The 27,999-nt window shown below is 44.6% G+C and overlaps 2 protein-coding genes across 2 annotated transcripts in view; one reads left to right on the top strand and one right to left on the bottom strand.

Moving 5' to 3' along the window:
- Positions 1 to 403: 403 nt before the first annotated feature.
- On the bottom strand, positions 404 to 1,915 carry LOC311504593 (D(5)-like dopamine receptor; the record flags this gene model as incomplete). The annotated part of the gene is made up of 1 exon (XM_084567781.1): positions 404 to 1,915. The coding sequence occupies one exon, from the start codon at positions 1,913 to 1,915 to the stop codon at positions 527 to 529; it is 1,389 nt and encodes a 462-aa protein (XP_084423907.1). The 3' UTR covers positions 404 to 526.
- Positions 1,916 to 4,863: 2,948 nt separating this feature from the next.
- Positions 4,864 to 27,999, top strand: part of LOC311504237 (uncharacterized protein) — a gene marked incomplete at its 3' end in the record, with an annotated part of 32,342 nt that continues 9,206 nt past the window's right edge. The window contains exons 1-10 of the mRNA XM_084567250.1: positions 4,864 to 5,510; positions 18,620 to 19,837; positions 19,985 to 20,155; positions 20,249 to 20,428; positions 20,514 to 20,587; positions 21,015 to 21,188; positions 24,534 to 24,624; positions 25,796 to 25,865; positions 26,379 to 26,477; positions 27,958 to 27,997. Coding sequence (XP_084423376.1) covers positions 18,661 to 19,837; positions 19,985 to 20,155; positions 20,249 to 20,428; positions 20,514 to 20,587; positions 21,015 to 21,188; positions 24,534 to 24,624; positions 25,796 to 25,865; positions 26,379 to 26,477; positions 27,958 to 27,997 — 2,076 coding nt within the window. The 5' untranslated portion in view covers positions 4,864 to 5,510; positions 18,620 to 18,660. The remainder of the gene's footprint in view (positions 5,511 to 18,619; positions 19,838 to 19,984; positions 20,156 to 20,248; positions 20,429 to 20,513; positions 20,588 to 21,014; positions 21,189 to 24,533; positions 24,625 to 25,795; positions 25,866 to 26,378; positions 26,478 to 27,957; positions 27,998 to 27,999) is intronic.

Genomic DNA, 27,999 nt, shown 5'->3' with positions numbered 1-27,999 from the left:
TACTGCTGCTGTGTTTGCTGTCAGATTGTAATATTAATTTCTCTGTTGGTCACATTAGTTTAACGGTTGGTGAATATTTAGAAAAGACTTCAGTCGCTTTCAGATCAGATGTTAAGAACAGAGTCTTTATTCAAAGCAGGAGGAGGCTGAAGAGACTGAAAACTGCTGAATGGATCTGACACAGTTTAGTTTTCAGAGGGTAAAAGCGAACAGCTGTGACGGTAAACAAACCAGCACGTTCTTCTGAAGAAATAACTGATCACAGCTCAGAACTGATCCTGGTTATCAGGAGGTCTGGAGAAAAAAGAGGCCTCGGCATCAAAAAGGAGAAAATTAAAGTGAATATTCAGTCTCCATGTGGAGTGTTCTTCTTCTGAAAACTTATAGAAAACTTACAGAACTTCATCTGAAACAATCTGAGAAGAAAAGTTCACAAACAAACACTTTTAGCCACAGTCCTGCTCCATGGAGCTTTGTAGAATATGGAGCCGAGGCATAGGTGAACAGTTTCAGTTCTGCAGCAGTCTCACAGGTCCTGGATCTGTCCCGGGATGACATAACAGTCGGTGGGTCCTGAGGAGTTGAAGGGCATCATGTCTAAGGAGATCTCTGCCTCACACTCGTACTGCATGATGGCGGGAAGCAGCAGGTTCCTCTGGTTCTGGGAATCACCTGAAATAACAGAAACTTTGTCAAAGTTCTGCTCCAGGTCTCCTCCGGTGTGCGGGGCCATGAGTCTCTGTGGCCCGGAGCCCGGCATGGCGCACGCCTCCTTCTGCATGGTGGTGTCGTGGTGGTAGGACACCAGCTCGTTGCTGAAGTCCACCGTCTCCACCGTGGACGTGGAGCAGTACTTGTTGCAGCCCAGGATGGTGGAGAAGGCCTTCCTGAAGTCGGCGTTGAAGGCGTAGATGACCGGGTTCAGGGACGAGTTGGCCCAGCCGAACCACACAAAGATGCTGAAGGTGGTGTCGCTGACGCATGGCGGCTCTCCGAGCTTGTCCACGTCACAGAACGGCACCACGCAGTTCAGGACGAAAAACGGCAGCCAGCAGAACACGAAGACCCCCATGATGATGGACAGAGTCTTCAGAACTTTAGTTTCTCTCTTAAAGGATGTTTTCAGGGAGCTTTCGTCGTGCGCAGAGCTGCGGTGGCGGTGGTTTTGCGCACGGGGCCCCGCAGCCCTCTCCAAAGACGAGATCCGTCTGATCTGGGTTTGCGCAATACGAAAGATCCGCGTGTACGTCCCCACCATGATCACCACGGGGATGTAGAAGCTGATGAGGGACGATGAGATGGCGTAGGTCCGGTTCAGGCTGGCGTTGCAGTCCTCCGGGTTGTCGGCCGTCGAGTCGTCCGGCTCCGCGCGGTGCCAGTTGAGCTGCACCGGGATGAAGGAGATGAGGATGGACAGAGTCCACGCGACACCGATCATCAGGAAGGCGAACCTGCGCGTCATTTTGCGCTCGTACTTGAAGGGGCTGGAGATGGCCCAGTAGCGGTCCATGCTGATGATGCACAGGTTGAGGATGGACGCCGTGGAGCACATGATGTCGAAGGCCACCCAGGTGTCACAGAAGCGGCCGAAGAGCCAGAAGCCGGCCACCTCGGACACCGCCCTCCACGGCATCACCAGCACGGCCACGAACAGGTCGGACACCGCCAGAGAGATGACGAACGAGTTGGTGACTTTGGAGCGCAGGTGGCGGAACTTGATGACCGCGGCGCAGACCAGCGTGTTCCCCAGCAGGGTGGACACGATCAGGACGCACAGGACGCAGCCGGTCAGCGCGCGGAGGCTGAGCCCCCCTCCCTGCCCGGCGCTGCTGTCCGCTCCCGCCGTGACCACCCGGTGCTGGTCCCGGTGCTGGTCCCGGTGCGGGTCGTGGCTGTCATTGTAGAAGCTCTCCATGGATCCCCAGAGTCACTCCCTCGGTGCCACATCCGTCTCATGACTCTGTCTCTGCCATCCTGTCCCCAGCTGTCCACCGTCCACTCGCATGTTTCCTCCACGAAGACAAAAAGAGAAAAATGCTCCTAAAAAGTCTAGGCAGCGCTGAGAGGACGCTCCTGGAGACAGACGCGCTCAGAGACACTGAGGCTGGAGCCGGCGACGCGCCGCGCTTCAATCCAGTCTGAAGTAATTTAGCCTCTCCAGCCTTTAACATATTCAGCCTCACGTTAAGACATGGCATCGATCAGCTGCTCTGTTTGTTCATCCTCTCCACGGGATCCACGGGATCCACGAACACAGACAAACTGAGACAACGTTTAAATGTATTTAGTTCAGATCAGATCAATCAGTTTCTGTAAAAAACACAAGAGGATCAAATGTTAGCTCAGAAAAAACAAACTTTTATCTGATGAATCATTCAGAGAAAACATCAAGTTGGATCCTTCACTTCATCTTCAGTTACAAATAAAACATCTTCTGATTCAGATCTGTGAAGCTGCAGACTGACTCTATGTCCACATCAACTGGTCTGACACTGAAGAACCTGCAGCAGGAGGCAGGAACCAAACTCAGGACTCAAGAAACAGGGACTGGATGAGGTCATCACTTTTAGTTTAATGAAGGTTTACAGCTGAGGTGTCAGAAGAGTTTAATCTAATTAATTAAACCAAGACTAAACTCTGACAACTAACCATGAGGAAGTAAATCTAAAGGGCAGAGAAGGGCAGGACTTTATATCCACACACTTTCCTTCAGTAACATGACCCTGATCAAGGTCACCATGAACCTGTCGCTCTAATAAAGCTGAGAGTCTGGAGCGCTCCACGCTTCAGTAGAAACAGAGACAAAAAGACAAACATCTGCTCAGGTTTCAACATTTATTACAGGACTGCAGGATAATGTTGAGTCTCCTATGAAACAAACAGCTGATCAGCTGCAACAAATGTGAATATGTCAAATCAGTCAATCAATAAATAAATGAGGCTTTCAGAGAAATAAAATCATGACAAGACATCAAACATGAACATCTAGGCAACAACATGATTAGACACAGGACAGGACAGTAGATCCCAATAAGAGAACATCACCAGACTGGTTTGCTTGAGGTGAGTTTTGAAGGTTTGTAATGTGGGACACTTATGGAGAGAGGAAGACTGTTCCAGGTCCGACTGGTCTTTACAGAAAGATCATTTGGTCCAAAGGCTGTTTTTCTGTGTGGGACGTCCCAGTCCCCTCTAGAGGAGGCCCTGGGACAAGTCCATGTAACACCTTGTACATCAAACAAGCACATTTAAAATCTTTAAGATTCTCTAGGCTCAATAAGTTCAACTTATTTACTAATGATGTTTATAGAGTGATTCTATGATATTTACATCTGACAGCGACAACTATTATATTATATTGTATTATCTGCGATGGACTGGCGACCTGTCCAGGGTGGACCCCGCCTCTCGCCCGATGACAGCTGGGATAGGCTCCAGCAGACCCCGCGACCCTTAACAGGACTAAGCGGGTATAGAAGATGAATGAATGAATTATATTATATTATATTATGTGCAGCAGGAAGGTGAACTCTGCCCTCTAGTGGACAAACACTCACATCAACAGTGGTTGAACCAGGTCTGCTCAAGTTTAAATGAAACAAACTTTAAACCAGGTTTGTGTTAGTTCAGAATCAGAATCAGAACCAGAATCAGAACCAGAATCAGAACCAGAATCAGCTTTATTGGCCAAGCATGTGTGCACATCAGGGAATTTGACTCCAGTAACTTTTACTCTCTTGTACAGAAACACATGGAACATAAATAAGTGTAAAAGTGTGTAAAAAGTGTAAAAAAAATAAAAATTAAGAGAAAATTAAGAGAAGAGCAGATATATACAATGATCCAGGAGTTTGTACAGTGACTATATCCAGTTAATGCAGAGTTATTGATTACTGTTCATGTGGATGGTCTCACACTCTGTGACTGCTCAGTGATCCTCTCTGCAGACCTGACTGTTCTCTGCAGTCTGTCCCTGTCATGTCTGGTGGCGGATCCAAACCAGACTGTGATGGACCTGGTCAGGACACACTGGACTATTGCGGTGTAGAAGATGATCAGCAGCTCCTGAGGCAGGTTGAACTTCCTGAGCTGACGCAGAAAGTAGCCTCTGCTGGGCCTTCTTCCTCACAGAGTCTATGTGGGAGGTCCACTTCAGGTCCTGTTAGACTGTGGACCCTAGGAACCTGGATGAGTCTACTGTGGGGACTGTCCTGTTGAGGATTGTGAGAGGAGGGGTTCCTGAAGTCCACTGTCATCTCCACAGTTCTGAGCGGGTTTAGCTCCAGGTGGTTCTGACTGCACCAGAGGACCAGCTGTTCCACTTCCCTTCTGTGTGCAGACTCGTCGCCGTCCCGGATGAGTCCAATGACGGTGGTGTCGTCTGCAAACTTCAGGAGTTTCACAGAAGGGTCCCCAGAGGTGCAGTCAGTTAGATCAGGTCTGATCAGGACTGAGTTAAGATCAGTGTAAACCGGACCAGGTTCAGATCAACCAGGTCAGCAGCAGAGTCTGGTTTAAGGACCAGGAAGAACTCACCTGATCAGCTGGTGTTGGATCAACCAGGTGTTGGATCAGCTGGTGTTGGATCAGCTGATGTTGGATCAGCCAGGTGTTGGATCAGCTGGTGTTGGATCAGCTGATGTTGGATCAGCCAGGTGTTGGATCAGCTGATGTTGGATCAACCAGGTGTTGGATCAACCAGGTGTTGGATCAGCTGGTGTTGGATCAGCTGATGTTGGATCAACCAGGTGTTGGATCAACCAGGTGTTGGATCAGCTGGTGTTGGATCAGCTGATGTTGGATCAGCCAGGTGTTGGATCAACCAGGTGTTGGATCAGCTGGTGTTGGATCAGCTGATGTTGGATCAACCAGGTGTTGGATCAACCAGGTGTTGGATCAGCTGGTGTTGGATCAGCTGATGTTGGGCCTTTAAAGGGCCAGCAGCCTCCTCTCTGCAGCGCCGCCATGTTCAACTTCCGGTTTCTCTGGTCGCGAAAGGGTTATGTTTACAGCGGGGAGGGTGACGTCAGAGTCAGCTGTGCCTCGTGCGCGCGCCGCCCGCATGCACGTGCGTATGTGGATGATTCAGCTGGATCGCGAGGCAGTCAGTCAGTCAGTCCGCCTCGTCCTCTGAGCATGTGCAGCTCCACACAGACGCACGCGGCTTTTATTTTGACGTTTGTCCTCTGAGCGAGGGGTCGAGGTGAGCCCGTGCAGGTGACACTGAGCGGCGGGAGACCCCGTGCAGGCCGGTGCAGGTTCTGGTTCCAGGCCGGAGCGCAGGAGCGCAGGAGCGCGGCGCCGCGGAGAGGCTGCCGCGTCACCCCCCGGAGCTACCGGAGGATTTTACCGGAATTTAACGGGACATTTTGTCGTCTGTGGTGTTTTTATGAGAGTCTCTGAGCGGATTTAACCTGGACACGTCCCACCGGCCTCCAGCTGCTCCAGTAAACACCGCTACAGACACATTTCCGCATTGTGACGCCTGATGCTCGGTGTGTCTCCGGCAGGTGAGTCCGGCGACGTTCAGCATGAACCAGGAACAAAGACACGATTTATGGGATTAAAGGATGAATAAGAACCTCCTGACTGTTCACTGAAGGAACACTGAGGTTCTTTGTAGAGCTGTTCTAATAAATAAATAAATAATTAATACTGCAGTTAACGTCATGGATTGACTAAAATAACAGAAACACACTAAAGAGTTAATGCTGCAAATAAAGATGATTCTAATAATTGTTGTTTTTCTAAATAAACTGATTAGTTGTGGATATTCTAAACTAAACGACTCATTTCAGACTATTATTATATTATATTATCACTTTCTAATCATCAGAACATGAATCAGCTGTTTTAATAATTACAGTAGAGATGTGAAGAAGTGTTAAACCAGGAACCGTATTTATTTATCTGAGCGTTAACGGTTCATGTCTGTGTTGAAGCTCCGTGAGAACACATGATGTTATGAGGCGTTGTCTTTGTTCCAGTCCATCCATTAATGGTCTATCTGCAGAACCAGTACCAGCTGTTTTTAGGTTCTGGTTCTGTTCTCGCAGACAGAACGACACTGACAGTGTTTCCACAACTTTACAGAAAATGTGAGGAACGTTCTCAGAGCTAATGACGGTCTTTAGGAACATCCACATTCTTCACATATTTGACCCCGTGGTCTTTTCTTAGGTTCTGCTGGTTCTGAAGCTCCGAGGCCAGAGTAAAACCAGACGTTCTTAACTTTCTATCTGCCAGGCTTCGTTCCTTCTTTCTTTGAGTAGATTTATTCATGCACTGCTTTCACCGGTTCTTCATTGGTTCTTTTCTGTTTACAAATTGTTCAGTGATCAGCTGGTTTTCTGATCTGTTAGATCTGTGATGTTCTGTGATGTTCTGTGATGTTTTGGTTCTGCTTTGGTTCTGTGATGATCTGTTGATTCTCTGATCTGTTGGTTCTGTTTTCTTGTGATAAATTGGTTCTGGGTTCCGTTCGTTCTCTTGTCTGTTGGTTCTATAATCGGCTGGTGCTGTGTTCTGTTGGTTCTCTGATCCGTTAGTTCTGTTTTTCTGTGATAAATTGGTTCTCTGTGATCCACTGGTTCTGCTTGCTTTAGTTCCCCTGCAGCGTTCTCAGCAGAACCGAGGGAACCTGCTGACACCGTGGCCAATCAGAGCGTCTTCCAGTCTGGCGGAGGTCCAGTCCGTCTGTCTCTCTGGCGTTTCCACTCTGCTGCACTTTATTTCTCCTCGAATCCCCACTGAGATGAAGAATCTGTTCTTTCGAGGAGAACCCAGACCAAATAAAAAGAAAGAACAGAATAAAGACCAGGTCCAGATGGAGGTGTAGAAGACGAGTTCTGGTCCAGCTGATCAGCTAGAACAGTAAACATGCTGATGAGTTCTTTTAACCTGATGTTTGACCACAGCAGGAACTTCCTCAGGAGAACCAGAACATTGTTGTGATGAAACCAGGACGCTGGTTCCTGTCCAACCTGAGGACAGGTGAACGTCTGTTCTATGGACTGTGGTTCTCAAAGACAAACCTCTAGACGCATGTTACAGCCAACTGTTCTTTAATTGTTCTCTGATCCGTTAGTTCTGTCCTCTTGTGATAAATTGTTTTTGTGATTCAGGTTCTTTGACAGGCTGGTTCTGTGTGACCTTGGTTCTTTTAATCATTAGTTCTGTTCTGTAGCTGTTCAGTGATCTGTTGGTTCTGTTCTCCTCTGATCTGTGGGTTCTCTGTTATCTTGGTTCTCCAGTCTGGGTTCTGTTGGTTGTGTGATCCATTGACTTTGTTCTTTAGTGGTTCTCTAAAAGGTTGGTTCTGTGATCCGTTGGTTCTTTTATCAGTTGGTTCTATCGTGATAAATTGGTTCTCTAATCTGTTTTTTCAGTGTCATCTTGGTTCTGGGACCTGCTGGTTCTCTTGTTTAGTTTCTCTCTGATCCACTGGTTCTTTTATCTGTTCTCTGTTCTCTCAGCTCCGGCTGAGATTGTTCTCGTGTTTGGTCGTTGGATAAAGTTGGTTCTATATCGATGGTTGTGAACGTCACACGTCAACACGTGACTTTAAATATAGATAACAGACGTAGTAGATGTTGGTGTCAGAACGTTCGTCTTCGTCTGTGACCCAGAATAAATGTGACGTGGTTCAAACATCTGTTCCACATCCAACTCGTCTACATCTCTGACGTAGAACCGCTCTGTTGTGGTTCCGTCGCTCTGGTTGTCGTCTGGATGCAGAGCTGCAGATCTCTCAGCCTCTGGGTGTTTATCGGTGCTAAGCTAATGCTAACAGCTCTCTTCCTGTCTGGTGGATAAGTTCTCTCTCTCTCTCTGTGCTGATGGCAGCAGGAAATGTTTGGTGAATCTCTGGATCTCTCGTCTCTGATTGGCTGGAGTTTCCTCTGATCCCATCATCTTATCTGATGAAGATGAAGATGATGATGGTTCTAGCTGATAAATTCATTCCTCTAGAGGAAACCTGATGGTGGTTTGTTGAGAGTATCAGCGGTGCTAGTCGGACATGCTGCTGGTTCTCCAGAGGCCGGTTAGTTGGAGTGTGGAGGATTAGAGGAGGCCCCCACTCGTCTGCAGGGCAGCAGCAGAAAGAGCTGCTTTGTGGCAGATTAATGGTGGAGGAGGGGGGTGGAGGAGGGTGGAGGAGGGGGTGTAGCTGCAGATCTCCCAGCACAACAGGGATGTTGTCTGTGCCAAGTTGCTATGAAACCCAGAGCGCTGTTCACTGCTGAGCGACCCTCGGGCAACACATGCTGCTTTAACGGTTTCACACAGAAGCTGAAGTCATGAGAAAGTTAAACACTCTGTTAAACGCTCACAGTGACTCAGACATTGTGTTTTTATGTTAAATATGTGCTGAAGCTGTGGAACTTTACATCAGTACATAAATAAATGAATTACAGCTTACTTGTACATGTAAGGGAAAATAATTGATTATTAATGTCTCTAAATGAGGCTTTAGCTCCTAGAACCATGTTCTCTCATGTCTCTGAGAAGAAGCTTTGACCAGGAGGCTGGCAGTGTTTACCTCCATCAGTCTGGGAACCAGTGGGAACCGACCATGTGGAAGTTATCTTCAGAGGTTTTAAGTTCAAACTGATCTAGATCTGAAATATTCAATATGAATCCATAAAATCTGTTCTACTTCCTGAATCCTCTGCTCAGAGATCTGTTGGTTTTATAGCTTAAAGAGATGCAACTACTTAAAAACAAAATGATTCTGCAGTCTTTTAAATATTTCTATATTTGTTACAAATCAAACCATCAGATTATCTGAAGGTTAATTAGTTAGTTCCAGAAGCTCCAGCTCTGAGAGCAGCATCAGGATTCAAGACGTCTGAGGACACAGAAGAGCTGGACTAAAGATGGAGGAGACGCCACAAACCTCTGGAACCAATGAGGACGGTAGATTAAGAGAAACTCAAATCTCTGGGACTGACTCATGGATATCAGCAGTGACGACCAAACCTAATTTTTCGTTGTGTCTGAGTCAGAAATGTTGACGTCAGTGCTGCTTCCAGCTCCAGTCAGTTTACATATGTTCAACCAATCCAGAGGAATAAACACCTCTACGTCACCTGGACAGTCCTCCAACCAATCAGAGACATTTAAACTGATCAGGTGACCTGTATGACTACTGTTACTCGCCCTGATCAGAGAATCGATAATGATTCGATAACTCAGATTAATAATATCACTGATATTCACATCTCTAACCCAAAATAATTAATAATAATAATATATAATGAGAACAAATTAAAACCCTACATTTATATGGGAGATGATTTATTGATGATTTATTGAAAAGCCTCAGTAAAAATCAGAATAAATGAGTTTAGATTAGACTTCACATGTTATCATGGATAGGAGGACGGAGTCAGTCTGGTGGGTGGAGGAGGAGGAGGACAGAGTCAGTCTGGTGGGTGGAGGTGATACCGTGACGTCCGTCTGTCTGAGGCTCATTGAACCGTACCGTCTGGGTGTGTGTTTGTTGGTTTAATGCCCGACAAGGCGAGGCATTCATGCAGGGTTTCTCCCATCAGGCCTCAGTCTGGGTGTGTCTGAACGTACACCAACAACACCTCTAGAGCCGTTAGTAGTTCATCAACACCTTCATGTGTCAGACATAGAGTTATAGATTAGAGCTCACAGGGCTGGGCTTTGACTCATCAGTAATAACGGTAACTGTTAGCAGAGACATCAAGCTAACATTTAGGGACATAACTATTTACTAACTGTTGTCTGACTGACTTCATTGTCCGGAGGAACCTTCTTCCACACAGCAGACATGTTTAGTCACGTGGTTTTGTTTCCTTCTCTGACCGACTGAATATTTAAGCGAACAGTGTGGACGTCAGGTCAGATCAGATCAAATATCCTCCCAACACACCATCCATCCATCCAGGAGCCATCAATAATGAAACTCTCTGGCTGAATGTGGTGTTTCTGTTTCACTGAGGAGTCGTTGTGATGTTCTGAACTGGCCGAGGACAAAGATTAGTCAACTTTGACTTCATGTTTCATTTAATAGTTGGATTTAATGAAAAGTTTCTTATTATTTTAAACAGCTGACAAGTTTTAAATGAACAGAAGCATCAGGTAAAGTTTTCAATTAGTTTTTTGTAGGTTGATATGACAACAATAATAACTTATGGTGTTATTATGATAATAGAAGTTTCTAAAATTTGTACTAAATATTATATAGTGAAGGAACTAGGGTTCAAACTGAATTAAAATCCTGTAGACATAGACACATCTTGGAAATTGCCAGAATATCTCAACAGTTATGGACAAACTGAGTTTAAACCTCAGACTTTAAGAACCTGTGTTGGGTAATCGATTACAGGTTAATTGATAATGAGTTTTCCTCTAATAATCCACATGTTAAAGCAGCTCGTATGCATCTTAAGAACCTAAACCATCCCTGCTGCTGCTCAGAGCTGTTATCGTCTCGTCTCTATGTCTGGACACTGAGAGGACAACATGTAGAGATATTTTAGGGAGTAAACTGAGACAACACTGTACATGTAGGGAGGTCAGAAATATGACTCCTGTCTGCCTCATCCCACCTTTAGAAATCATATTTAAACCAAATACGTTCTGTAAATAATGGCAATAAAAAGTGCCAATAACGTGTTTTAATTCATGGAGGTCCCAATCAAGTTTTAACCCCTGATCATGTCCTAGAGTTGGTCTCCTGTAGCGTCCTAAAGTCTGTCCTTGTCTTCCTTGTCTTCTCCTAGAGTTGGTCTCCTGTGTCTTCCTAAAGTCTGTCCTTTTCTTCCTTGTCTTCTCCTAGAGTTGGTCTCCTAGCTTCCTAAAGTCTGTCCTTGTCTTCCTTGTCTTCTCCTAGAGTTGGTCTCCTGTATCTTCCTAAAGTCTGTCCTTGTCTTCCTTGTCTTCTCCTAGAGTTGGTCTCCTGTAGCTTCCTAAAGTCTGTCCTTGTCTTCCTTGTCTTCTTTGTCTTCTCCTAGAGTTGGTCTCCTGTAGCTTCCTAAAGTCTGTCCTTGTCTTCCTTGTCTTCTCCTAGAGTTGGTCTCCTGTGTCTTCCTAAAGTCTGTCCTTTTCTTCCTTGTCTTCTCCTAGAGTTGGTCTCCTGTAGCTTCCTAAAGTCTGTCCTTGTCTTCCTTGTCTTCTCCTAGAGTTGGTCTCCTGTGTCTTCCTAAAGTCTGTCCTTTTCTTCCTTGTCTTCTCCTAGAGTTGGTCTCCTAGCTTCCTAAAGTCTGTCCTTGTCTTCCTTGTCTTCTCCTAGAGTTGGTCTCCTAGCTTCCTAAAGTCTGTCCTTGTCTTCCTTGTCTTCTCCTAGAGTTGGTCTCCTGTAGCTTCCTAAAGTCTGTCCTTGTCTTCCTTGTCTTCTCCTAGAGTGGACTGGATTCAGTCCAATAAATCTTTCAGTCAAAGTTAATGTAGTGTGGAGAGGGTAGCTGGTACCTTGTGTTCTCTACTCCAGAAATGTTCTGGTCATCCAACGCTGCCATAAACTCCCTAACCCTCTCTGGAAGATGTTTCTCCTTGACGCTGTCTCCAGGAAACTTTTCTCTTCTTTTAAATGTTCAGTGTTTGTTGTTGTTGTTTGGGTGCAGCCTTTGACTCAGTGGACTCCATGGATTCTGTTTAGATGATCAACTACTACCACCTCACCACACATCCAGCACTATAGTTGATCGGCTCTGATCATGTTCTGGTCATCCCTACTTAAAACTCTGTTTAGTGCATATTTATAAAACACAGTGTCATCTGCATACAGCTTAGCATTTTAGACCCTGATTGTCTTTGGTTCCTCAACATATTCCAGGAAGTTCTTGTGGTAGAAAACACACCTTTACATGAACTCTGCTTAAAGAAGAAGACATCTCAGATATCTGTCTGAAGCTTTAGTGATTGGTCTAAATGTCTGTTGCCCTCAGCTGGATCATACTAGCATATGATAAAGCATTGTTAAATAATAATGAGGAGTCCTGATATTGTGAACTAGAGGCCACTGGGACGGGTTTAATGTTTCTGGATGGAGAGTGCATTTTTCAAAAGCTGGCAGAAAATGAAACGAAAGCTGTGTAATGGAGGCGGGTAGAGAAAAGAAGAGGAGGTCATGTTATTCTGCCCTCTGCCAAGAATATCTCTGTCCTCTGGTGATGTGGAAGTAGAGGATTAAAACAAGGACACGACGGAGAGGATGGATGGAGGAAGAGGAGAGGTGGTCACATCAGAGTATGGACAGTGGCCAGATCATTAGGTACAACTGATGAAAACATTCTGGTATTCAGCTTTAGTTTAAAGTAACTGAGAGAGATGATGGTCCAACTGTGTTTTCATTTTGTCGTTTTTCTGTCAACGGAGACGCTAAAGGCAAAGCTCATGATGATTGTGATACTAATGGAAAACAAAGGCAATGCTAATAGTGATGCTAATAGTGATGCTAAACTTGAATTTCCCTCGGGATTAATAAAGTATCTATCTATCTAAATGCAAAGCTAGTGCCGCTGCTCCTATAGTTTTTTATTTTGAACATCCAGCATATTTGAGAATCTCTTTTGAGCTACTTTTAATGTATAGGAGGTTTTATTTTGAAAGTCTAGCCTACTTGCAGGTAACCTTGTCACTTTGACATAGAGGGCGTGGCTTGTTTAATGAATCCAGTTTAATAGAACCACAACCTCCATCCTCAACAATGATCATCAGGTGAATCACCACCTCTCTGACGCTGTTTCTTCATCAGCTCAACATTATTTAGATTAGAATGAGTTCATTGGTGTACCTAATGAACTGGCCGGGGAGTGTACGAGCAGATAAAGTTATCAACACAGGCCAGCATGTCCCCACGAGTGCAGTTATATCACAGCTGCTCTTTAAACTCTCCACGGCAGCACAGAGTCGACTCACGTGTGATTTCTTCATCGGGTCAAACGTTGAACCTGGAGCGTTCACTATCAGGAAGGAAAGGATTTGATTTATTTGAAGTAGATGAGGTGATGCAGGGCTCAAACCGGACAACAGGATGCACAAACAGAAACCAAGCTGATCTAATGAATCTCTACCATAGAAAAGATAAAGGTGGACGGAGGAACAGCTCCTCTACAGTGAAGCCAAATCAAGTAGAGCGCCCCCTGGTGTCTGGCTGCAGTATAGGTCATAAGCTCCACCCCCTCCATGTTAGTGGGCGGGACTTGGGACAAAATTAAAAACTAAAATACATGTCAAATATATATTTTTTCAAGGATGGTTTCTGTGACTTTAGGTCGTTAATATAATGTTGATGAATGTTCAAGAGTCAATGTTTTGGATACGTTTCGTTTTAGTTGTTTGACGCTATAGAAACAGGATGTGACATAATGACGAACACCAGTTGCCATGCCAACTGATCTAAACTAAAACGTGAGTGAATCTGGACGAAGTGTGGGCGGGAAAAATAGCGTCAGTTTGGCCAATGACAGGAAGTGGAGACGTGTCCATATTTATATACAGTCTATGCTCTGGACTGGTCTGAGGATATTTGGACAAAAACTAAAAGAGGAAGATGAGGTGTGTTAACAGTTTAGTGTCATGTATTAATAAATGAATATGACAAATAACTTTTTATTATTGAAAAGCCGTGATGTCTGTTTGTCTGAGTATTTATTATTTTACAATTAGATTTAATTTTAGTCACGTACTAATAAATGAATATGCAGCGTAACCCATAAAACCTTCATCTGTGGCTGTTTTATAACCAGTCATTTAAGTTTTTGTGTTTCTTTTTTTTGTTGTTGTTTGTTTTTTTCCAACTAAACATCCAAAACCTAAATCTGTTCCGTCTGCTGACCCATAAGAGTTAAATGAGGATCTGAAGCTGACAGATGTGGTCTCAGATGTGTGTTCAGACTGAGAGCAGCTTCCAGATGATCAGGTTTCTATTGATTCATTTATCTCTGACGGTGATGGAAGACGATGCCGCTGCTTTAGGAGCTGAACAGGTTTCTGGCTTTTAATTCTCAGCTGCCACCAGCTCCTCTTACATGTTTTAAATCGATCAGAAGAGCTCGTGTGTCTGAGTCTCTATCTGTCGGCCTACAGGACGTCCCGCTCTGACCATCTGCTCCGTCAAATCCGACCTCACCTGAGACGCCTGCGAATGTTTGAAAGTCGGACTCTGACGCCGTCCTGATTATTAGGAAGTAAAACAAATCTGCAGCCAGTTTGAGTCACATCTGAATTCAGGAAACTATTCTTTGTCTTCTGAACTTGAGCTGAAATAATTAATCGTCAGAAAAAGAATTGGTTTAAAGTTAAAATCGTAAAAGTTTCAGTATAACGAGTCTCAGTCGTTCCTTTCTTTGTATTATTTTATTATAAACTGAACACGTCCTGTTTTCCCTCTGTCTCTGTTTCTGTGTTGACTCAGGTCTTTGATCGACGTTTGGTCGTTTTTAAATGTGATTTAGAAATAAATTGACACGAACAACACATTCTGTTTGAACAAAACGAGCTTCATAAACCAAACTAGATGCTGCATCGATATAATATTAATAATAATAATTGTTAGCTGCAGCTCTGACTCAAACACAGATTATCAGGTTATGAACTGATGATGATCAGAACTTCCCAAATTATATTTAGTGAAGTTTATCTGGAGTCTCTCTGCTGGGATCTGATTCTGCTCCAGCAAAGATCTGGTGGAGCAGAATCAGATCAGAACTGGATCTTGGCACCAGGGTGCTGTTGTCCTGGGAGTGTTCTTGGTCTGCACCAGTGTTTGGTTGGTGGTTGAAATGTCCACATAAAAACCAGGACCCAGGTTTTCCCAGATGAACTCCGTAACTGGATGATCTGTGTTGGTGGTTTTAATGTTGTGGCTGATAAAAGACGGAGCACACAGATGGATGGAGTTGACCTTTTCTGGCTTTCTAGCTGCCTGCCCTCGATTCATCTCGGCTCAGTGAGCAGAGAATCAGAGCATGAAGATATCAGAGGAGGAGGAGGAGGAGTCAGCGAGGGAAGACAAAGGAGGTGCAGGATCATAATAATCATGTCAGGATCAGACCTCAGATGTGTCTTCTCTGTCTTTTAATGTCCACCAGCGGTTTGTCTCCATAAATGACGTCCTGATCAGAAACACTTCATTAAGAATCGCTGACATTACTGAATACGTCGTTCCACGTTCTGACAGAAAGCAGACGCTGATTTGATAGAAAGCTGTTGTCCAGGACGAGTGGAGACGTGTTATTGTAGATCTATGGACACTGTGTCCACTGTCTCCTGAGGCTGTTTACATGTGTGACGGAGGCATTTCCTGTGAAGCTCGGGTCAGATTTCCACAGTTAAATATAGCTGATGTGTTTCCTGCAGCCTCACTGGGTTCATTTTAGACGTTTGTACAGATGTGACGCTCCGCTGCTCCGCTGCTCCGCTGCTCCGCCTTGGACTCCATTAGTGAAAGTGACTCGTAAGCTCTCTGCTCACCATCTCTGTCGATAACTGGACTGTGGAGGTCCGGACACGTAAGCGGCTCTCAGGGTTCTCAAGAACTCGCTGCACATTAATCATCCAAGCTGGCCTCAGGAGAACGGTGCGTTTCCTGGGACTACGTTCAGCAGCAGATTAATCTTTATTTTGTGCATTAAGGACGGTGGATGTAGGACTCAGTTGTTGTTTCCATTAAACAGTAGTTTGACTTTACACCTGGACCGTCATTCATTCATTCAAATGGACTCAGTGGCTCAGAGCCAGAGGCAGGAAGTCAGCTGACTGCTCAGAGGAGACATTACGTGATGTTCTCTGGTTTAGAACCTATAAACCTATGAAGTCAAAATGAAACTGGATGAACTCAACACTTTGACCCCACTGAGTCCAGCTCACAGGTTCAATAGGAAACGATGTGTTCATGTGACCTTTGACCTTCAGGAGATTCCTCTTTCCTACTCTCTCTCTTGCTCAGGATTGAAGAGAGTCCAGGATGTAAAAGGAGGATGGAGAGAATAATGAATGAAAGAGAGGAAAGAGTGCAGACACGTCTCATTATCATTCTGTGGAGATCAGGGGCCTCATGTACAAAGACTTTCCTTCTAAAACGTAGCGTACGCTCAGATCCAGAAGCACACCCTCCCTGGCCACGCCCCTTTGAATATGCAAATTATATTTAAATTGACCCTGCACCTGAGATTCCCCTCTCTGCACGATCAGAAACATTTCACTGTTGATACATCTGAACTTTTCTGTGAAGAAGTACGTACAGAACGTGTTTGTGTGCACGCAGCCTTCGTTCATGAGGCCCCTGGTTCCTCAGCACGGATTCTGCTGCTGCCCCAGCAATAACACGACTGAACCAGATTCTGATCTATGAAATAGTTCTAAACTGTTTTTCTTAGTTATGTAAGAGATTTCCTTCCTTCTTTTATTCATTCCTTTCCTCATCACATGTGTCAGGATGGCCGAGCAGTCAAAGGCGCTGTGATCAGGTCGCAGTCTCCCTGGAGGCTTCGAATCCCACTTCTGACAAACGTTTTAGGAGTAGTAGTAGTTAGAAATGAAGCTGGGATCACCATCCCTCCTGTCCATGACTCAGCTACTCTGATTAATCATCTAACCCACAAATTGAATCCTTCCTTCTCTTACATAAGTACCACTATAAATAAATCTGATCTTATCATGTGAGAGTCTTTCCATCTGGTTCCAACATCTGGATCATGTCTCCAAGTCAACAAGCAGCTGTTGATGGTTCTGATCCAGCGGTAGGTAGAGATCCATTAGAGACAGCAGCTGCTACAATATTCTACTGACCACATGATGGCGCTGCTGATTTACAGACACACAAACTGAGATCAGATCTCAAGTGCTGGCTGGGGACGCATGTGGAGACACATTTAGATTAAGACCAGGTGGAGACACAGGGACATAGAGATGGACAGGTGAGACCAGGTGTTGATGTGAGGTCTGAATGAAGCTTTAAATCTGTTCTGGGTCGTGACAGTGACACAGCAGACAGGAAGTCATGAGTCAGCTGTTTGCAGCATCTCCCTCTTTTAAAGTCTGATGGGACGTGTTCAGCTGCTGCTTCTTTTCTGTCTCACAGTGTATCTGTGTATTGTCCTTGAATCATCACGTAACCTCGAAGCCCTGCAGGACGAGCAGATGATCTTATGAAAAATAAACTTCTGTTTCGCTCACGCTGAAATCACAAGTTCTTCATCCGTCTCACCTCGTCTCCTCCTCCTCCTAATAAACACATCAGCTGTTTGAATCCAGAGAAGCTTGTGATGTTCAGTCTTGATTGAGGGTACGGTGGCCTTGGGCGGACAAATGACTTTCTATTTTCTTCTCTCTGCTTCAGCACCATGTGTTGAGACTGCAGGGCAACGGGAGGACGTGATCTGGTGAGAAGGACAAACAAGGACAATGTTGATGATGGGATTAATTAATCTGAGATGTTTTCTTTGGCCTTCTTCAAACCTCACACCAACACCTGGTCTCACCTGTCCATCTCTATGTCCCTGTGTCTCCACCTGGTCTTAATATAAATGTACCTCCACATGCGTCCCCAGCCAGCACTTGAGATCAGATCTCAGTTTGTGTGTCTGTAAATCAGCAGCGCCATCATGTGGTCAGTAGAATATTGTAGCAGCTGCTGTCTCTAATGGATCTCTACCTACCGCTGGATCAGAACCATCAACAGCTGCTTGGTGTTTAGTTTGGTTCTCAGCTCCAAGGCCAGAATCTTTTAAAAGGCTCTCATTACTAATGAACAGACATCACTGATTCATGTGATCATTTCTACTAGTGGTTGAATGAAGGAGTTAAACTCCTCTTCCTCAGATCAGCCCTGTTGAGTAGCTGGTCTTTAATGTGACCCAGGACTCATTGTGTGTTCACACTACCAAAGGAAGGAGGTCACATGTGTCCCAGACCACCTCCACATGTGGACTGACACCAGATCAGTGTTCACACCTGGACCTGTTTAACCTGGACTCTAGAGACCAGATCAGTGTTCACACCTGGACCTGTTTAACCTGGACTCTAGAGACCAGATCAGTGAGCTAAGCTAAGCTAAGCTAAGCTAGGTGTCTTTTAACTAGTTTTCTATCTATAATAGCGGCTTCTAGTCGATGCAGCTTCACTATATTCGTTTAATGTTTTATCTCGGTCCTCTGGACAGAACCAGACCTGCTTGTTTTTACCTGTCCTACCTCAGGGTGTCTCACCTGTCAGTGTGTGTTTCCTTGTTTTTGTTAAGTTGTGGGGACCTTTTCTATATGTAATACTAACGTTACCTGTTCAGACCTGATTATATTATGGTTCTGTTCATTGTGTCAGGTGTTCCTGGGAGCAGTCATGAATACATGATGACTTTCTGCTGGAGCTGCAGGAACAGCTGATAGTTATTATTCTGGGCGTGGTGCCTTTAAATGTTGAGCTCAGCCTGCGGCGCTGAAGCTGCAGATCAGACCAGATGCTACATGTTTTCAGCTGTTAATCACCAGGACTCAGGAGTTTTCTACTCCCTCAGGACTGTCATTAGAGTTCCTGTGCAGGTGTTTGAACAAATCTCTTCAACATGAATCTGCTGCAGAGTCGTTCTTTAGAGATGACTCCACTGAGCATTAACCTCATCTTTTTCTCTCTCCTTCCTGTCTAGCTCCTCTCTCATTGTCTCCATGGTGAAGTGGGCGGGGTCTGATGTCAGCCCCTCCTCTCGCCAACCCTCCCGCCATGCCCACCATGGTGTCTCGGCTGCCCAAGTTTGGCTCTCGGCCCAAATCTCATACGCTTCCCGCCACTCCCAGCACTCGACTCACCAACGGGTTCTACCATCACCCCGGACCAGAGGGGGTCAGCGCCGCCTCCACAGCACCGCCCGCCGCCGCTAAGCAGAATGGCTTCATCAGAGTGCCGGGTTCTTTTTCCACAAAATGGAGGATGGAGGGGGTGGAGCCAGAGAAGGAGGGGAGGAGAGGAAAGGGCGGGAATGGCGAGCAGAATCGCGGCGGCTTTCATCAGTATTATTCCCAGCGGCCGCCGGGATCGCTGTCACCACGTGAGGCCAAAAGACCAACAGCTTCCTCACCCGGAAAGGGGCGTGGCTTCGCCCAGCAGCCTGTGACATCATCATCATCCTCATCCTCCTCGCCTCAGTCCAGCCCCAGAACTCTTCCTGTCTCTAAAAGTGGATCTCAGTTCTCCAAACCAGCGACCACGTCCAGACCGATCAACGGCTCAAAGCTCGCCAGTCCAAACGGTGTCCCTGGATCCGGACCACGGCCTGGCAGCTCTCTGAGACGCCCTCAGAGTTTTGCTCGTGGTTTCAGACCTGGTTCTGGTCCGGGATCTCGATCGGGTTCGCCGGGACAGAACAAAACTCGGGCTGGTCGCTCCTTCTCCAGCGACAACCTCGGCTCAGCTCCGTCCGTCCCACTAACACAGAGCGATCGGTTTCGGTCGCGCAGCCTCACCCAGGTCCAACGGCAGCCCTCCCCCACCCTCACCCCCTCCTCATTCCTCCCCCGCTCCCCCACCATCACCCGCTCCTACTCCACCAACAGGGCCCCACCCAGAGCTAGCTTGTTGAAATCACCCGTTAGCATCCACGCACCTGAGGGAGGAGCTAAGGGTGGAGGGGTCTTCTCCTCCCTCCTGCCTCCATCGGCCTTAAAGAAGCCCCTCCTACCCAGCCTCGGCTCCGCCTCCAAGCCCAGCGGCATCAGCTATAAACTGTCACGCCCGTCACTCACCAAGCAGTCCCGCCCCCTCCGCGTGACGGCAGCCAATGAGTGTGGAGCTGAACAGGAAGTGAGGCGAAGACTGAACGGGCGGAGGAACTCGGTGGAGACGCCTTCAACCACAGAAAACAGCCCAGGTTCATTTTTTATCATCTCGTTTCATCTTTAACTGAACATCTGTCTCTTTATCTGAAGGTTATACAGTCTCCTCCTCCATCTCCTCCTCCTCCTCCTCCTCCTCCTCCTCCTCCTCTCCTCTGACTCCTTCTCCTTCTTTCCTCCAGTAGAAACTACTCCTGATGCTCCAGAGACCGAGGGGCTGTCGACAGAACCTGCATCCCAGGGAGAGGTGTTGATCGTTGGGGAGACGCTGGAGGACATGTCCCTGTCTTCGACTTCCTCTCTGGAAAGAAACGACACCAGTCAGGAGTACATGGACGACTTTGACAACCTCGGTGAGGAGAAGAAGACAAATTAAATCAGTCTGTTTGTTGCTTGTTGACGCTGATGATCCGTGAGTTGATCGGCGTCACGTCAACATGTTGCAGGAAACGGAGGCGTTGGGATTCTTCTGCTCTCGTCCAAAAACGAGGAAGACGACTCGGGGCTCGACCAATCCTGTGCTAGGTTCGACAGCGATGACAAGATGGCGGTCAACGGGGTCGCCAAGGCAACAGGGCTGTGTTTCCTGGACGACGGCGTGGACTGGGCCGACATGAGGCTCGGAGGTGAGTGTCTCTGGGTCAATGTTCAGCTCAGGAAACGTCTGGAAACGCTTTAAAAACTCTTTAAACTCGTCCTGACTGCGTCCAGGTGAACGGGGAGAGCATCGCCTCACCAGACTGTCCCGCCGGAGACGGTCCAGTCAGCCGGACGACCACGACCAGGTACCGCCACATGCATCAGCTGCCACAGAGAAACAAACTCATGAGATTTAAAACCTCTCTGAGAAACATTATTGTCCTTCCACACCATTAATGGACGACTGCAAGTTACCCACAATGCAACACTCTACCTGATTTATATTTTATCCTCAAATATCAGACGTCCAATTTACAGATAGATTGCCTCATATACAGGCCACTGATTAACATTAAACATTAACTTTATTAACTAATAAATAAATAATAAATATAGAGCAGCCATGGAACGCAGTGACTCATCAGTGCAGAAACAGCTTTTAAATTATCAGCCACAGCTGTTGACAAGAATTATTTTTACTTCTTCGTACTAAGACAAAGGTTCACAGACTCAAATATAATTTTTATAATCATGAAACATGTTCTGGTCTGAAGACGGTGAACCTCTCTGCAGGGCGGCTCGTCCCTGGACCTGTCCCCCTCTGACAGCTGTGGATCTGGGGGGACCTACATGTGGGACGAGGAGGGTCTGGAGCCACTGGGGGGCGGCGCCACCACCGCCTCCATCCACACCGATGGCAACACAACCCACCACATCGGGAGCTTCGACTCCGACCTCAACAGCATCGTAAGGAACACTGAGTTTTAAATAGAAAGGTCTTCAATCTGAGGTTAGATAACTCTACTGAAGGTTAAATGAAGCTTTATTACAGGGAGGAGGGGCTGAGGTGGGCGGGGCTAGTCAAACAAACCTGGACTCTAGAGACCAGATCAGTGTTCACACCTGGACCTGTTTAACCTGGACTCTAGAGACCAGATCAGTGTTCCCACCTGGACCTGTTTAACCTGGACTCTAGAGACCAGATCAGTGTTCCCACCTGGACCTGTTTAACCTGGACTCTAGAGACCAGATCAGAGTTCACACCTGGACCTGTTTAACCTGGACACTAGAGACCAGATCAGTGTTCACACCTGGACTTGTTTAACCTGGACTCTAGAGACCAGATCAGTGTTCACACATGGACCTGTTTAACCTGGACTCTAGAGACCAGATCAGTGTTCACACCTGGACCTGTTTAACCTGGACTCTAGAGACCAGATCAGTGTTCACACCTGGACCTGTTTAACCTGGACACTAGAGACCAGATCAGAGTTCACACCTGGACCTGTTTAACCTGGACTCTAGAGACCAGATCAGTGTTCCCACCTGGACCTGTTTAACCTGGACACTAGAGACCAGATCAGTGTTCACACCTGGACCTGTTTAACCTGGACACTAGAGACCAGATCAGTGTTCACACCTGGACCTGTTTAACCTGGACTCTAGAGACCAGATCAGAGTTCACACCTGGACCTGTTTAACCTGGACACTAGAGACCAGATCAGTGTTCACACATGGACCTGTTTAACCTGGACACTAGAGACCAGATCAGTGTTCACACCTGGACCTGTTTAACCTGGACACTAGAGACCAGATCAGTGTTCACACCTGGACCTGTTTAACCTGGACACTAGAGACCAGATCAGTGTTCACACCTGGACCTGTTTAACCTGGACTCTAGAGACCAGATCAGATCAGTCTGTAAATGATCCTCCTAGAACATTCTGTTCTCCATCCTGGAGGTGAAGCTAATGACGATGTTAATAATCTACTAGATATTCCAGTTACACTTAAATCAGACTCAACGTTACAGCTGATAATTAAAAAATAATCATCTGAACTAATTACACTGAATCAAATAGAACCTGTACAGTCGTATTGTCGTATATATTGACGTCATTAGATCCTCTACTGGTTCGTTCTCTATTGTTTGAAGCAAATGTCTTCATAAATAATTAATAAAGTAAATACCAGGTGAAATGCTGATAAACCAAGAAGTTAATAATTAACCTCTTATCATCCGTCTAAAGGAATAAATGACTTTATTGTTTTATTACTGATCAGGATGAAACGGAGAATCATTTATTGGCTTGTTGTGTAACTCGACTGTGTTTTTATTAATTACACAATAACAGCAGCCGCTCTGATTAAACTAACTTCTCATATTTGTAGCTGGTGACTCGTTAATGATCCTCAGAGCTAAATTAAATGGAGACTCTGATCAGTGTTGATCATGTCAGAGAGTCTTTTAAAGTCTCATCTCATTCAGAATATAAAAGAAACAAAGACAGGGTTTAATATTCCAGCAGCGTCGGCTCTGCTCCACTTTCTCTTGAGGTCTTTCGGTTCATGGTTTTAGTTTGAGTGAGAACAACAGAAACAGACCAAACTAAAGAACAACACTGAAACCACCTGAGCGTCTGATACCATTTCTTCACATAATTTATCTCAATAACCTTGTAAATAATCTCTTACATCATTTCCTTCTCCAGTTTTCATGGTTTAATCTTTCATGTTTTTATTTGGTCTCTTTATCTCGTTTAACCTTTAACCTGCTGCTTTGTTCAGTCAGAGTAAAAACCTTCAACCTTTAATAAATCAGATTCATTTGAACCGTCTGTAGACTGGAGCCAAACATTTGTTCTTTTAGTCGTTGATCATGATCCCTGTTCTCTGCAGCAGTGTCAGGTCTGAATGAAGCTCTGTGGCTCCCTCTTGTGTCTGATCGGTTCATCACAGACGCTGCAGATGAAACAACCTTCATGACTTTTTGTTTTTACTGAGAGGAAGCAACATTCAGTCTATTGATTATTAATCTATTTGTTGATTTCTCTGCGCAAGTTGGTAGATTTTAAACCAAATTACAGCGTTCATTCGGTTATTTTTTAGACTGAGTCTGATTTAATTATAATGGTACAGTCAGCTGTATTATTGATTCCCATGATGCATCTGGAGCTCTGGAGTCTGAACTCCCAGGGGTTAATGACACAACAGCAAATCAAATCTAATCAACCAACATGAGCAAATGAAGCAGAAGAGGAAGAAGATCGATGAGTTTAAAGCAGCTGAGGTCGTCAGCAGAGAGGAGGTCTGGATGAACGAGGAGGAGACGATGAACCTGCAGGAGAAAGAAGAGGAGAAGAAGAAGAGGAAGAGTTTCTGGAGCTGTGTGATAGAAGGATGGAGGAGGCTTTCTCCACCTTCTTCACTGCTCTTCTTCCTCCCACAGCTCAGAAACTCCAACATTAGAGTTTAAACTCTAAACATCTTTAAACCAGATAAAAAGAATCCATCAGTTAATATTTCAGCATAAACACAAACATCTACAGCTTTAAACTGCTTCATTCATGTTGTTATTAGTTTCAGTCAAATGAAATAATTCAGTCTCCTCATTTAACAGAAAGAAAACCTGATGAGATAAATAAATAAAGACTCATTTAACCAGCCTGTGTGAACTTAAAGTTTGTTCCAGGGTTCGTGTGTTTGAGGCCGTTGATTAGTAGATTATTAGTTAATTAGTTTATATCTGAGACTTTGGGTTTTTACTGGTTTAAGGTTGAATCTCTTTGAGACAGCATCCAGACTCAGTTCAGATTTCATTACGTTTCAACAGAAAATAACATTAATGATGTTGAGAGTTTCTTTCTTTTGACCTTAGATTCAGCTCCTTTAAACCAGGGGTGTCAAACATACGGCCCGGGGGCCAAACACGGCCCTGCAGGCGGCCTGATCTGGCCCGAGGGATGAATCTGAAAAGTGCAAAAAGCTGCATTGATTCAATGAACGTAACAGCTGTTCCCAATTTGTAATTGAGAGAGTTGAACATAGGAGCAACATGGAGACCTTGAACTGAACAGCAGATGGCAGCAACGGGTTGTAGCTGCAGATCATCTCGTCCTCCTTCCTGCTCCTCTAAACATACAGACTGATAAGCGTGAAGCTCTCAGTTCTGGAGTTTGTCGATTTATTTATTTATTAAAACTTTATATTCACTGTTTTTAAATCCCTTGTATGTTTTGCTGGTGTTTTTCAGTTTTTTAATGGCAGCATGACACAGAGCTGTAATTTAACTCCACTTCTTGTTTCCTTCAGGAAATCTTGCACAACCTGGACTCCTGTGATCTGGGGGATGATGACCTCATGCTGGACGTTGACTTCCCAGAGGACGCCTCTCTGCACAGCGGTACGACACTCAGACGTGTTATTCTGTCTCTTTGTATTTATTAACATGGATGCTGCTTAGAATGATCTCATGAGTCAGTTTCCATGGTAACACTGATACTCTGAAGCCTTCCTAGTAACACATGTGTATGTCTTTGTATGACTGAAATAATAAATATAATTAAAAGACACACGGGACAAAGTCTGCAGCTAATCTAGGCTAGATGCTAATGCTAATACCTGATGACTGCTGCTTTGAATTTAAGATGGTAGCTGCCTGATGCTACAATACGATGCTGAACTACACTTTAATCTGAAATAATTAATAATAAAATGTACATTTATTGCATTCTGACAGCTCCTGAACTACATTATAGCAGCAGTTGAGTTAGCATGTTACCCTTTAGCGCCTAAACAGTTTTATTCAGATTGTTTACAAAGTTCAGTCATTTTAGTTCAGGTCAACAAACTTCATTCATTACGTAGTAGAGATTACCTCTTATCTCTGAAAGGCCCAATTCAGGAACTTAAACTGTTCTGGTTCTAGCTAACTGATTGTTTTAGCTTCTAAATTAGCTTCATTCAGGTTAGCAAACAGTTCAGTTCAGCAGTTAAAAAAAAACATTTCAGTTAAATACAAGAGTTCAGTTAGTAAAATTAAAGTTTTAGTTATTTTTGTTTTAGAGCTAGTTTATAAGCACTCGACCTCATTTTTGCTAAATGTTAACAGCCATTAGTAACTGCTATCCTTACAATCGTTATATCTTTATGATTTATTAGAAGCTGCTTAAATTATCTTAATTCAACAGAAATCATGTTTAGCAACTGAAATTAGCAAACTGTTAATCTGAGTTTAGCTTTGACAAAACTAAGTTAATTATAAAGATAAAGGCTTTGTTAGAATATATTTATTTATGGGAGCTATAACTAAGAACTGAGCCCAGTTAAGCTAATGCTAAGCTTGTTGTCTGCTGTAACAGATACACACAAAACAACCCTGATTAAATCATTCAACTCATTAAAAGCAGCGACTCTGAATGTGAAGCTCAGTTAAATATGTAATAGTCTCTGAATCTGTTTCCTGCAGAGGACACTGTCTGTTCATTTAGCCATGATCTATGATCTTTCCTGGTGTTTGTGTCTCCAAATAAACCTCCTTCATTAATACTGACCTCTGTTTGTTGGACCTGTAGATGTAGATGGGATGTCCCACATGCCTCAGTGGAGGAGGAGGCAGCTCTGCTGGGGAAACGACAATGAAAGGTGAGATGGAATCACCCTGAAGAGAAATATTCAGATTACAATTCATATTTCTGGCAGAAAACGTGGAGATTATTTCCACCAGCAGGTTACATGCTTGTTTAAAAGTTGACACTCGTGTTAAATTGAAAGAAAAGGTCACGGATGCTCTGAATCAATGGATGCATACTGTTGTGTTTGTGTCTGGTGAGTTATGAGAAACCTGAAATATTGATCGGCTGAAGAGGAAGGTCAGTGAAATCGATCAGGAGTCGTTATGTTTAATGTCAGTCTGCAGGTTTTTATTTTAACTTTGAAAGAAATAAAACAAACTGGAGGAGGTGAGAGCTAAACCTCTGCTTCCTGCAAGAGTTTGACTTCTGGACAATATAAACCAGCTAGGTCACGAATGTTGGAGAAGAATTAAAATAGTTAAACATCTAAATCATCTGATCTGAATTTGTTTTAAATCATCATTTATCCGTCTTATTCAGTCATCATATAACAGTAAATGCTGACTCGCTCTTCTCTCATCAGTGATTTGCAGAGCTTCACACTGACTGAGGATCCTGGAAATAAGAGGACGGATCTGAGCGGTGATGGTGGTGACCTCATCCTGGACCTCTGTCCTCCAAGGTGATTCATCTTTCTGCAAAGACCTGATCATTATTATTTGACAGGAAACGTTGGTGGAGCATTAATCTTGTGCAGGAATAAGTTTTATTGATGGTGAAGATGTGAAATCTGCTCTTTTTCCATCTTTGTGACTATATTATTTTGGATCATATCTGCAGGACCTGGACCGTCTTCATACATTCAATACTCAAAACAAGTTTGTTGAAGGATATTTTGGTTTTTTTCCCCCCTAACTCGTAGGGAACAGCTGTCAGTAGTTTGTTGCTGTGAAGATTTATGAGTTGAATTTATTCTTCATAAAAACAACTTAAAACATCAACAGATTTTCACACAAGTCCTGAAAGTAGACAGAGAGGACCCAATCAGACACAAAAAACAGAAATATTAGACTAAAATTAGCCAATATTACATATCAGAGAGGTGCTCCTCTAGGATTAAATCAGAGTCCATGTGTTCAGAAGTGTTTCCATCAACGTAATGAGACTCAGGTGTGGTTCAGTTCCTGGTTTAGTTTAAATAAATCAGGGATTTGTCTCAGTCTGATCTTCACAACACATGTTTGTGGACAAAGGAGCTTTCTGAGGAGCTCAGAGAAAGAGTTGTTGTTGCTCATCAGGCTGGAAAAGGTTCCAGAACCATCTCTAAAGAGTTTGGAAAGAAGAACAAGATGAATGTTTAGGAACGGCCAAGTCAAAGTCCTGACCTTAATCCAATAGAAATGTTGTGGAAGGACCTGAAGCAAGCAGTTGATGTGAGGAAACCCACCAACATCTCAGAACTGAAGTGGTTCTGTTCTGAGGAATGGGCTAAAATTCCTCCAAGCTGCTGTAGACCACTGATCAGCAGTTACCAGAAACATTTAGTTACAAGGAGGTCACAGCAGATACTGGAGACAAGGAGGACATGATATGTAATATTGGCTCATTTTAGTCTAATGGATCTGTTCTATGTGTCTGGTTGGGTTCTGTTTGTCTACTTTCAGGATGTTCTGAGTCATTTTTATGAAGAAATGTAAAAAATGCTGAGGACTTCAGAAACTTTTAAGCAGCTCTGTATAACGACGCTGCATATTGGCTCAATAAACCCTGGACATTGACCAATCAATATACTGTTAGCTTATGTCACTACAGGTTCCTCACGTCCTGGATCAGAACTTTCTGTACCCTGAAGTAGAAGCTAAAAAAAGTCCATGAGTTCCTTCAGAGTTGACACTAAAACAACTAAACAACTAACAAAAGAAACTTTTAATAGACGTTATGAAAAAGTTCCAGAAGTGTCTCATGAGATGAAGGGACTTTGGCGTAGACTCTGGACAAACTACACTCGATGCAACACAATAGTTGTAGTTTTTTTGTGGCTCTTTTTGGTCCTACTGTGTCCTGCCGGTTCCTGAATGCAGCATGGATATGTTTCATGTACACCCTCTAACTGTCCTCTGTCCTGGTTCTCCTGGTTCTCCTGGTTCTCCTGGTTCTCCCAGTCTGGGTTTGGACGTGGAGGAACTGGCTGAAGACTGTTCAGC

Source organism: Chelon labrosus (genome assembly GCF_963514085.1).
Source record: "Chelon labrosus genome assembly, chromosome: 19".
Taxonomy (NCBI): domain Eukaryota; kingdom Metazoa; phylum Chordata; class Actinopteri; order Mugiliformes; family Mugilidae; genus Chelon; species Chelon labrosus.
The sequence above is the reverse complement of the archived record's forward strand: the minus strand, read 5'-3'. Positions and strand labels throughout refer to the sequence as shown.